Source organism: Talpa europaea (assembly GCF_964194135.1).
Source record: "Talpa europaea genome assembly, chromosome: 2".
In the NCBI taxonomy this organism is placed as follows: Eukaryota; Metazoa; Chordata; class Mammalia; order Eulipotyphla; family Talpidae; genus Talpa; species Talpa europaea.
Genome location: NC_140068.1, coordinates 49,783,327 through 49,794,933, shown reverse-complemented (window position 1 = coordinate 49,794,933; position 11,607 = coordinate 49,783,327). Strand labels below are relative to the sequence as shown.

The window sequence follows — 11,607 nt, the reverse complement described above, 5'->3', positions numbered from 1 at the left end:
AGCTCCGCAGCTCTCGAGAATGGGGTGGCGAAAGGCTCGCTGACAGCAGCCCGGAAATCCGGAGGGGGCTCTTTTCCTCTAGGCGGAGCGCAGCCAGGTCACGCGCGCTCGACGCCGGCCACACTGCCGTCCCGCGCGCGGGCGCATCCCCGCGCGGGCGCAGGTGGGGGGCGCGGGTGGGACGGGGCGCCCCCCCCAACACAGCCGGGTTTGAAAGCAGCACAGGGTGGGACTTCACGCTCGGCAGCCTGTGCCTCTGCCTGGCCCCTGGTCTCCAGCATCCCAGCTTCATTAGGGGCAACCTGGTACAGGACACAGAGTCGTGCGCGCACTGTTCCGGGGTGGGCAACCAGCAGGGCCGCCCCCAAAGCCGTCTCGCCACGCACCTCGGTGCAGAAGGGATTTCGCTTCAACAGGGCCGCTGGACGCCCATTTTAAGTTCATAAAAAAAGCCGAGTGGAATGTTTTGATTGAGTCTCAACATTGTCTTTGAATAAGGCTGAGACCATGTAATTAATGTGTCTTTTTAATAAGGGACAATACGGCCGTTCAAGCTATTTAATTTCATTTAATTTTCCATCCCATTTGCTGCACAGCCCGCTTTTACTTTTAACACCCAGCCTTTCACGGCCCATCTTGCTCCACTGGGCACATTAGATTGGTTTCACCCTTGCTTTTTAGGGGAGGAAAAATAAAAGAAAATGTGTTCCTTTCCTCCTTTGTGGACAATTTATTTCACTTGGGGAACTTCAACTCTGAGCCACAGGACAGAATAAAACTGGGCGAGCTGGTGTGAATGCCTCTGGCTCAGTCTCTTTCTTCTCGCGGGGCTGGGAACCAGCCACAATTGGCTATATTAATAAATAACTTTCCTCACAGTCGGCCTTTACATGGTCCTATTGATAAAATTGTTCGCGTGTCGTTCACGCTTTTTCACTCATTAAGGAGGGCTGGGGAGGAGCCCCGAACCCGGGCCCCGAGCTCGCCCCTTCTCGCTCGCAGTGCTGGTAATTTAAACTGGGTGTCATCCCGAAGTCGCCAGGCCAGAGGTTAGAGGGACATGTTCATGGCTTAAATTTATTGCCCTCTACTCTTCGGAGCGGCTTCCTCTCCTCCTCCCCTCCCCCTCCCCCCTCCCGCTTTTGCCATTCAGGGGCCGCTTGATCAAAGCCTCCCTCCTCTGTCTCAGGCAATCTTCCAGATCTTCAGAGGAGCGTTTGAAGGGTTAAGAGGAAAAACAAGTGGCCGCTCCTTCACAAAATGGTCCCGGGTTTGGCGTCACTGCACTGTCAGAGGGGTCCCCGCTGTGGTTGCCCAGACCCTTCCAGCGCCTGCTAACTGCCCCGGCAGCCACATCTATGGTCTTGGGTTAGCAACTGAGGCTGACCATTCTCGTGTTCTTGCACCTGATCTGAGATGCTTTAATTAGAGACCTTTGACCTGGTCTGGATTCCCCCATTAGACAAAACACGAGTTTTGGAGTTCCCTGAATGTGTTCTCCCCACAGGTCATTGCTACTGACCGTCTCAGCAAACTCAAACTCAAATGAGCCCCGGAGTGGAAACCAAGGATCTGTTTGCATCATCGTTCCCTTTTCACGGATTAGGAGACTGAGGTGCTGAAGTAATTCCCTGATTCCCGCCCCGCCCCCCACTCCCCCAGCCTTGAGGAGAAGCACAGACTAATGAATTGAGTCTCTTCATCATTGTCCAGGATGGCTAAGGCATGTCTCCACTGAGGGGTACCATGTCTCCACTGAGGGGTACCACAAGAAGCATCTTTGAGGGCCCAGCCCTCCAAGGTGCGGAATAACAGGTGTGGCGACCTTGCATCCCGCCATTCTTGTTAATCAGAATCCACGCCTGCGGTTTTCTAAGAACCGCACCTGTCGCTAGCAGAACCTGATGGCGCATTCCTCAGGGCGGACGCTGGAAGCCCTGCACCCATATGTACCATGCTTTAGCATCTGACACCTGGCGGGCAGCCCACAACCATGCAGCCCTCTTCCGGAAAACCATGTCGGGATCAAATCCTGGTCCATTGGACTTGGGAAGCGAAGCCTGAGATGAGCAGCTCATGGCCAGTGCTGGAAGAGCTGCACAAATATCTAATGAACTCGGTGTCTTGCTTATCTCACGAAAATAAATGAGGAGCACTGTGGTTTTCATTCCGAAAACCCTGTTGTCCTAGTTCAAGAACTAGCTAAAGGCAGGGGTTGCCAGCCACTTCTCCCTCTTTTTTACGACCTTAAAAAAGACTTTTAAAAAGAAAAGCCCACTTTGTTATTTGTGGGGAAGTTGCCCCCCCCAAAGGATTTCTGTTTTAAACTTAAAAGCAAATCAGGATTTGAGTCGACGGGTTAACATGTGGAAGAGACTGGATTAAAAACCCAAATGGCAGAACCCCTCGGTAACCTTGGGTGCCATAGATGGGGCTCGGGATCCCCAGCAAAGTCGCCACCCTGCGGCTGCTTCCCTTTCTCCAGAGAAAGTGAGGGCCAGAGAGCACTATTGCACAGCTGACCTCGCCTCCCCAAAACGGCCTCGACGCTTCCTATTTCGGGGCGAGAGTGGACAGAGGGAACGATAAAGCGGTTCTAAATAGACGACTGGCCGGAGCCCAATCCCCTGAAATGGTAATATGGTCGTTATTTAAAAAGTGTAGGTATTTTCTGGTGTTTTCCCATCAAGTACCTGCCTAATTTCTGTATGGCACACGCCAGAAATCAATAGAAGTTAACAAGTCCTCCAAACAGTCCCCATCTCTTTGTTTAATCTCCTTACAATAAAGCCAAGGGGAGAGAATTAAAAATCTTTGAAGTAGACCAAGGCTCAAAGGAATCAGCCAAGTAGACTTAAAGTAGTCACTTATTTCCCAAAACTGGTTTGTCGGCGAACAATAAAAGGAAGTAAAATTTATGGAGAAATTATACAGTGGATTTGTCACTTAAAATATCGTAACTGTCTCGAGGACAATACCCCATGCTGAGGATTAATGGTCCCGCCGGACCTTTGATTCACCAGAGCCTTTTCTTCGCCCTTGACAAATTGGATTTTTAGGAATGGGAAGGTCGCCTGGACCATTGTGCGCCAGCCATTCAGAGGCCTCGATTATGCAGGGGGCTGAGGGAACCACTCCATGTGACCCTCTCGGGTGGGACTCTGCAGCTGCTCCGCAGCGCAACTCTCTCACCAAACTCCGCGCCCTTGCGTTCGCGGTGCCAAAAGGCGCCCGCCCGGATTGAAAAGGCGCAGTGCATGCCCGGCCGCGTCACTCCGCGGGCGGAGGACGCACGTCGGGGCGCGGCTCCCTGGCTAGAGCGCGCCTCGGACTCTGTCACTCGCGCCCTGCCGAGGACCCCGCGCGCTCGCGCGCCTGCCTGGTGGCGGCGGCAGCAATGCACGGAGCCGCCCGCGCTCCGGCCACCAGCGTGAGTGCCGATTGCTGCATCCCAGCCGGCCTGCGCCTCGGGCCGGTGCCAGGAACCTTCAAGCTGGGCAAGTACCTGTCAGACCGCAGGGAACCCGGGCCCAAGAAAAAGGTATTAGCCACTCCGACCTCCGACCCCTGCTGTTCGCCTCCCTTTTCCCTGACCCAGGAACCGGGTAGAGAGGACCAGTAGAGGAAAGGGGTGGACGAGTCGTTACCTGCCAATTCTGCCAGGTAGAAGGGGACTCAGCTTACTCTCCAAAAGTCGTACTGAGAGTTGGACGCGGGCCGGGCTGAGGGGGAGAGGACGTGGCCAAGAGGGACGGCCCACTGGTGATGTGCACCAGATTCTTTCCATGCTGGGACCGCTGCGAACCCGCAGCTTGCCTGCTCTCTGGGGTCTGGGTCGCCGAGGCTCACTCCACCTCTGGGCGCCTTTTCCTTAGGGGCGCCTTTTCCTTAGGGGCACCGAGCGTGGAGGACTTTTCTCACTTTATTACCCTCAAAACCTCAAAATGCTGAATTGAAGCTTGGGTTTCTCACAAAATCATCTCCTCTCTTCCGAAAAAATAATCCTTGGGAAATTCTCAGTTTTTACAGCCTCCCCATAATGTATTTCCGCGGACGTCTGCCTGTGGGTTTGGGGTGAATGGAAAAAGGGTGAACCCCGGGGTGGCTCTGGGTGGGTTCCGAGGGCAAGGAGCGCCCCTGCGCGTAAAGCACGGGGTCACAGTACCAGCGGCCAGGCTCTGAGAGTCCAGGTTCCCTGCCCGGAGGCGTCAGAGCCAACCCTCCAGAGCTGCCTCCCTGCACAGGGTCGCGATATTGATGAAATTCGGGTTTTAAAGCCCCTCCGATCCCCACCCCCCCGCAATTGGAGGGTGGGGTCCCAGCAGGCAAAAAGAGGGAAAAATGGAGGCAGGAGTCGTTGGGGATGAAGGGGTAAGGTGAGAACCTGAGCTTGGGCTCGTCGCTGCCTGCCGCTTTCTTGTAAGAAAGTGCTCCGGTGCCCAGAGGGACCCGCATCTGGCTCCTGCGCCTGATGGTCTTCCCCAGCAGTCTGAAGCCGGCTTCGCTGCGCACCACGCCTTCTTCTTAAACGCGCTTTAATTGCTTTTAAATGGCCGGCTAGGCAGAGGCCGCTTTGTTCAAACACTTTCGTTGTCGGGCTCGTGGGTATCTCCACACCTCTGCGCGGTGCAGCAAGAATGGGAGGCAGGGGAGGGGATGAGGCACATGTTGGGTTCTAGGACTGGCTTCTAAACGTTTCTACCCTGATTTTAGGGCTGTTCTCAGAAAGACAAGAGGCAGAGCTGGGTGGGATGCAGGGAAGTCCTGGTACAAGATGCGACCAGGTGCTCAGGAAGGATGATGCTCTCCTAGTGCTGCCAAGGTGGGGTGACTTGGGAGGGCTCCTTTCTTTCTTCTTTCCCCAAACAAAGGTTCTAAGGCATTATGCTCCCCCACAACAAGCTATAGCAGTCTGACCAAAGCGAACACAAACCATTGTCCCTATTTGGGTGGGGTGGAGGATAAACTTTCCCTCTGGGTTGGCGGGGGAGAACCACTACTACTTGTGTTGCAGGTGCGCATGGTGAGAGGGGAGCTGGTGGACGAGTCGGGGGGCTCCCCTCTGGAGTGGATAGGGTTAATCCGAGCAGCCAGGAACCCCCAGGAACAGACTCTGGAAGCTATTGCAGACTTACCCGGAGGACAGGTACTGTGCTCTCCGCCTCCTGACTGCCAACTCTTATCTACTTCCCTGTCTCTGAGGTGGCCATCAATTGTAAGAAAAAAGAGCTCTAGCTAGCGGTCTCAATTAAATGTCCCAAACAACCTCATTTTCCTCATTTGAAGACATGAGGTTCAAAGTGGTCAATAGCTTTTCCAGAGTGACACCGGATCGCAGTGGGGATTTGAACATTTCCTCCCAGTTGTCTTTTGACCAATTACCCAGGAAGTGACAGCAGGCTATCATGTTTCTTGCATCCCAGATCTTCTACCGAGCGCTGAGAGATGTCCAACCAGGGGAGGAGCTAACCGTGTGGTACTCCAATTCTTTGGCTCAGTGGTTTGACATCCCCACAATTGCAACTCCGACGCACGACGAGAAAGGTACTGCCTTCGAGAGGGCCTCAAGGTCAGCGGGGGTGGACAAGAACACAGCCCTCCTTGGTTTGGGGGGGGGGGCTCCCTAGATTTGAACGGCCTTTCGCTTGTGGAAAACTGAATTCAAGTTTCCTGATTGTGCAGGCAGAGAAACAACTTCATATTACCTCCTTAAAATCAACAGTAAATGATAAACAGCCATGCTAATAATCTGGCTTTCTATGATAGAGTAAAAACTACTCTTTATAAACTTCACGGGGTCATTCTTTGCTATTGCATACCCACAGACAATTAATTAAGACAATTAATTAAGAATGAAAAAAAAGGCTTCACATATCAAAATACTTATATTATGAACTTGGAAAAGCATAACTCAAACCTGGAATGCTTTCAGAAGGTGGGAGGGCATCTCTTTTCCATTGGTTTGAAGGAAAGCAATGATTTTCTACAGCATTTTAGAAACATTACGGTACTTACAGCTGGTCGGTTGGCAGGTATTGAAGCCCTTCCATTTAAATAGTATTTATTCACTTCCCTCTCCCTACTTAAATTGAATCTGGGATGTATCCCAGTTTCTTCTCAGATTTATTTGATCCCTTCCAAAGCCAAGGGTGGACTTATGCAAATTAAAGTGCAGTAACTAAAGAGAAAAACATTTTCTAACCTTCTTTAGAACACTAAAGAATACTTCTTGTGGAAAGAAGACTGGGAGATGCTAAAATAGTCAAGATCTTGAAATTTCCTTTTAATACACAAAGCTAGTATAACTATTTTTTCATTGCTAAATTGTAATTTCTTCTGAAACTATAGTTGTTTAAAGTTAACATAATGAATGCTGCAAGACATTTTAATATGCTCTCCTGAATTACCTGCTTAATCTCATCCCCTTAGAAATAGGGTTACAGAAATTAACACAAATGTAGGGAATTAAGAAACACTTCATGATTAAGAGAGAATGAAGTTTATTCAGAAGAGTGAATCACTTCAATATATCACTGTCTTTTGTAAATTAATTCTATTGATTTTTGTGTATATGTAGATTTGTAGTCATAAAAATTATCCTAAGGTAGTTTGTTACTTGCATCCCATTATTTTCTCTTGTCAACTTCTTCCAGTAAAAGGGGAACATAACAACAGCCCCAGAGCAGAGCACTCTCAAATCTGCCACTACAGAACAACTCTGAAGGCTACTAGCCTTTAGGGGCCAGTCATTTCTGCACAGAACCACCCCCCTTAGGCACTCTCAAATTTAGTACAGTAGCAGCTGGAGTGACCAATCTTAAGTTTTTATTTCAGCCAATTGAACTTATAATATGGTAATCAATGTCAAGCTAGACACCATTTTCCTTCTAGGGAATATTTGAATCTTAATGGCCCCAGTTAAAAAGATACTTGAAATCTTGACAATATTAGGGTTACATGGAGAGGGGGCAAAGTCACTTATGAAGTATGTTTGATACTTTTGGCATATGTTGAATTTTAGATTCTGAAGAACATGTCAGTTGATTCGGATAAACTAAAAAGAGATTGTATTGATACAGAAAACATAAATTTGCTTAAATTTCAAAAAAGAGGAAGAAATAAGTAGGAATGGTTGTGCTTCTTCCAATTTTGACTAACTCTAGTGGCATTCAATTCCAAGTAAGATTAAGAAAAACATTACTTTTGTTTTAGGAACAAAGCTTACTTGGCTTTACATTGAGCTGAGTCATTCTGGGGCAGGCTGTGAAAACTCCCTCTTTAAAAAGTGGTGATGACAGAGAGGTTCTGAATTTAGGAGAAGGAAGATTACCTAAGGTATTAAATCAACATGTACCAAGAGAACCCAGCATGTCTCATCTCTCTTTTTTCAAGATTTATTTTACACGGATGATCAATATAAGGTAACAGAAATATCAAAAAAACTTTATCTAAGTCTTTTATAAACAACTAGGATAGGATCAATCTCAGGGCTCTCTCCCCCTTCCTTTTCTAGCTGCTCTCCCTTGGTTTCAGCTAAATAAACTGCTCCTTACTCGAACTTCTACCTTACTTACCTGGGGTGACAACTTGCTTCATGCAAGGCCAGAAGTAAAGTAATGAAAGGAGGAAGATTTTGAAAAAATTTTCCATTGTTATTTCTGTAGTGATGTTTTAGAAGTTTAAGCTGCTTATGTGCAAGTAGGGAAAATTTAACTTTTCCATTACATTAAATCTCATTAAATGGGATTTACATATACTTTGGATACTTCCTTGCAACTAACTTCTTTCTGAAGGTCATCTTTCCCTTCAGTATTATCATCCACAATATTTAAAAAGAAACCAAACTCCAAGATTGTTGTTCTCTGTAAGATGTAACATGACCTTTTTGAGGGAAAATTAACTTCCACCACGTGATCAGAATTTGTTTCACAATGTTTCTTGATTGTGTTCACAGACCCTAGCAAAATTATAAACAACTAATATTAATCATAAACACACAAAAATGGACACCAACCCCCACAAAACCGAGTATGTATATAGTTCCTGTGCCCTTATGAAAAGTTAAGTATCCATATCTATTTATCGACTATATAGAACTGTATATATTCATGTAATAAAAATAAGCTATATTCTTTTCCAAGGATTTTACTAAGCTTGGACTTGTGCAGCTAAGAGTTAATGAATTACCAGGTGGAACAACTTACAAGAACATAAGATAACATCTTATCAATTTTTCAGTTTTTAGACATCAGGACACGATTCTTTTCTTTTCTCCCATCAAATTAAATGGGGTTAAAAAGGAAATAAAGATACAAATAATTTTGAAGAATAGCAAATCATAGTCCCTATGTGGCCCTTTGGTTGGTCACGCTCCAGGAGAACCTTAGGCAAAGTGTTTAAGTCTGGGAGGGGGTGGAAAGGGTGGGTAGTGTAACATAAAAGACATTGTTCTATGAAAAGGAATGATTACATATGGCCCATACATACAGGATATTGTTTGTCTCGCCTGGTAATGAGGCGCTCACGACCATTAGATTGGCCTTTGTTCAGTTTTCCCAAACTCCTTGACATACGCCACCTATTCTGCAAACGCCAACAGATGGGCCCGGGCACAGCAGTCTCAACACTTGATTTAAAGCAACAGCTGCTCTCTGCTCTCATCTCTTCCCTGGCCAGCGTGCCTGAGTCTTGCCCTCCCAACGAAGATTTGCTCGAAGGCCTGTAGAAAATCTTCCTTGGAAAGGCTCAGATCACTCCTCTGGGTCTTTGCGCAATCCCGGAGGATGGAGATGGTAACAAAGTTGGCCATTTGGGAGCTTGCGGGGAGAGGGGGTGGGGTGGGGTGGGGTGGGTGTCCTTACTACCGAGGGGGATACCAGCCTCACTTTTTTCCCCGCCGGGAGCCAAGAATACTCGACCATCTCCCCAAACCGATGGCCAAAACCTGGACTTTGCCTTGGGTGCGTTGGCGCTTTCTCTTTCTCTCGTTTTCTTTCTCCTCTCACGGGGTCGCTTTTCCACTCTTTCTTGCCCAGGGGAGGAGCGCTACATTTGCTGGTACTGCTGGAGGACATTTAGATACCCCAACAGCCTTAAGGCTCACCTACGTTTCCACTGCGTGCTCAGCAGCGGCGGGGGCCGCGCCTTCCTGCACCAGGAGCACGCGGCTCGCCCAGGAGTTGCCCCGGCCGCGGATGGCCTTCACCTCTCCCCGAAACCCTCGGCCCCCGACTTCACCGCGGCCGCTTCGGCGGCCACTCTGCGGACCCATCCGCAGGCTCTGCCGCCCCTCCAGGCCTGCGGAGCGCGGGAGAGCATCAAGCGCGAGGTTTCCTCTGCGCCCTCGGCCACTTCGTCGCCCCCGGGCAAGTGGGGGCTGTCCAAGAAGGGCAAGGAGCAGCCGCATCGCGCCCTAGACATGAGTGGGGCGGCCCGGGGGCACGGTCACTTCCTCGGCATCGTGGGCGGCTCCCCAGCGGGAGGCGGCGGCCTGGCCTTCTATCCTGGCGTGCGCTCGGCTTTCAAGCCCGCGGGCTTGGCCAGGGCGGCCGCGGCCTCGCTTGGCGACCCCTACCGGGAGGCGGGTGGTGGCAAACCCGGGGCCGGCCTGGCCTTAGGCAGGCTGCTGGTCGGGAGCCGGGCCGGCGGGAGCCCCGGGAGCGGGGACAGCTCGGCGGTGGGCGGCGCCGGCCATCACCATCACCACCACGCGCACCACCACCATCACCACCACCACCCCAAGTGCCTGCTCGCGGGGGACCCGCCGCCGCCGCCTGGCCTGCCTTGCTCCAGGGCCCTGCGCGGCTTCCCGCTGCTCCCGGGCCCCGCGGAGGAGGGGTCTGCCTTCACGCACGTGGAGCGCGCCCCAACCTCCGCCGGCGCCGCGCTGCCGGGAGCGCGTTACGCTCAGCTGCCCCCCGCCGGCGCGCTGCCCCTGGAGCGCTGCGCTCTGCCGACCCTCGATGCTGGCGGGCTCAAAGCCTACCCGGGCGGCGAGTGCAGCCACCTGCCCGCCGTCATGCCGGCCTTCACCGTCTACAACGGGGAGCTGCTCTACGGCTCACCGGCCGCCGCCGCTTATTACCCGCTCAAACTGCACTTCGGCGGGCTGCTCAAGTACCCCGAGTCCATTTCCTACTTTGGCGGGCCCGCCACGGCGGCTGCGCTGAGCCCGGCGGAGCTGGGCCCCCTGGCCAGCATCGACCGAGAGATCGCCATGCACACGCAGCAGCTCTCCGAGATGGCCGCCGGCAAGGGCCGCGGCCGCCTGGACGCGGGGACGCTGCCGTCCGCCGTCGTGGCGGCTGGGGGCGCAGGGGGGGCTGGCGGCGCGGGCGCGGGCAAGCCCAAGGCGGGTCACCTGTGTCTCTACTGCGGCAAGTTGTACTCGCGTAAGTACGGGCTGAAGATCCACATGCGGACCCACACGGGCTACAAGCCGCTCAAGTGCAAGGTGTGCCTGCGGCCCTTCGGCGACCCCAGCAATCTCAACAAGCACATCCGGCTGCACGCCGAGGGCAACACGCCCTACCGCTGCGAGTTCTGCGGCAAGGTGCTGGTGCGCCGCCGGGACCTGGAGCGCCACGTCAAGTCCCGCCACCCCGGGCAGAACCTGCTCGCCAAGGCGGTCGACGGCCCGGGGCCGGAGACTGACTACCCGCCGGAGCCTGGGGAGGCCAAGAGCGACGACAGCGACGTGGACGTCTGCTTCACGGACGACCAGAGCGACCCCGACGCTGGGGGCGCAGGCGAACAAGACCCATAACGTGTCCTCCCGGGAAGGGGTGTGTGTGGGTGGGGGGCGTGGATGGGGAGAAGTAGGGGTTCTTTTCTGGGAGAAGAGGCGCTCCTGGTGGTGAGAAGAGGGAACCAGTGGACAAAACTTTTTTTTTTAATTATTTTTTTATTTTTTAGATCGGGCCCCAAATTTGAACTGTGAGATATCCCAGGTGCGTTGCTGAAACTCAGAGCAAAGGTTTAGAGGTGGCGTTGAGAAATCTGCCCTCTTGGGCAGAGGGCGGCGGGCCGGATGCGCTGCAAGGCTCTGGAGAGGCACATCCTCCACGCCTGCACCTCCGCGCCACTCTTGGCTCCGCGCTCAGGAGGATTTCTCTCCAGGTTTAGGATCATGTTAATGGGAACATCTCAGCGCCCTCGAGGGCGTAGATTTTAACTGCCACGAATTTTTAAATTTTTCTTTTCTGTGGAGGAAATTGTGCCTTTTGAAACGATGTTGTGTGTGTGTGTGTGTGTGTGTGTGATTTACGTTAGCATTTCACTGCGTAGGCTAAACAGTAGTCACAATTCTGTAGATGTGACATTTATCCATACACTTGTTTCCATTTAATCCGACCTGGTCAAAGACTATGGCTTTGCCGCATTGAATATATAGTGGTAGCAGGTGTACAAATTGGTCAAGTTGCAATTATTTATAAGAGAATAATGACAAATGTAAAATATCTAAAGCATGAATCTAAGAGCACGCAATATATAATTTTAAAGAAAATGTCCTATTTGGTAGAGAACATATGTAATGTATGTTTTTTTTTTTAAATGAATGATGTACAGTGGATTCAGTATTTTGGTCTTGGTTCCAGTTTGTGCAAT

At 51.3% G+C, this 11,607-nt stretch overlaps 1 protein-coding gene across 1 annotated transcript; it reads left to right on the top strand.

The window, feature by feature from the left end:
* Window positions 1-3,257: 3,257 nt before the first annotated feature.
* On the top strand, window positions 3,258-11,201 carry PRDM13 (PR/SET domain 13; the record flags this gene model as incomplete). The annotated part of the gene is given in 5 exon segments (XM_084259582.1): window positions 3,258-3,309; window positions 3,312-3,541; window positions 5,015-5,146; window positions 5,424-5,544; window positions 9,036-11,201. Coding segments are annotated over 5 exon segments (2,265 nt in total). The 3' UTR covers window positions 10,766-11,201.
* Window positions 11,202-11,607: the final 406 nt, after the last annotated feature.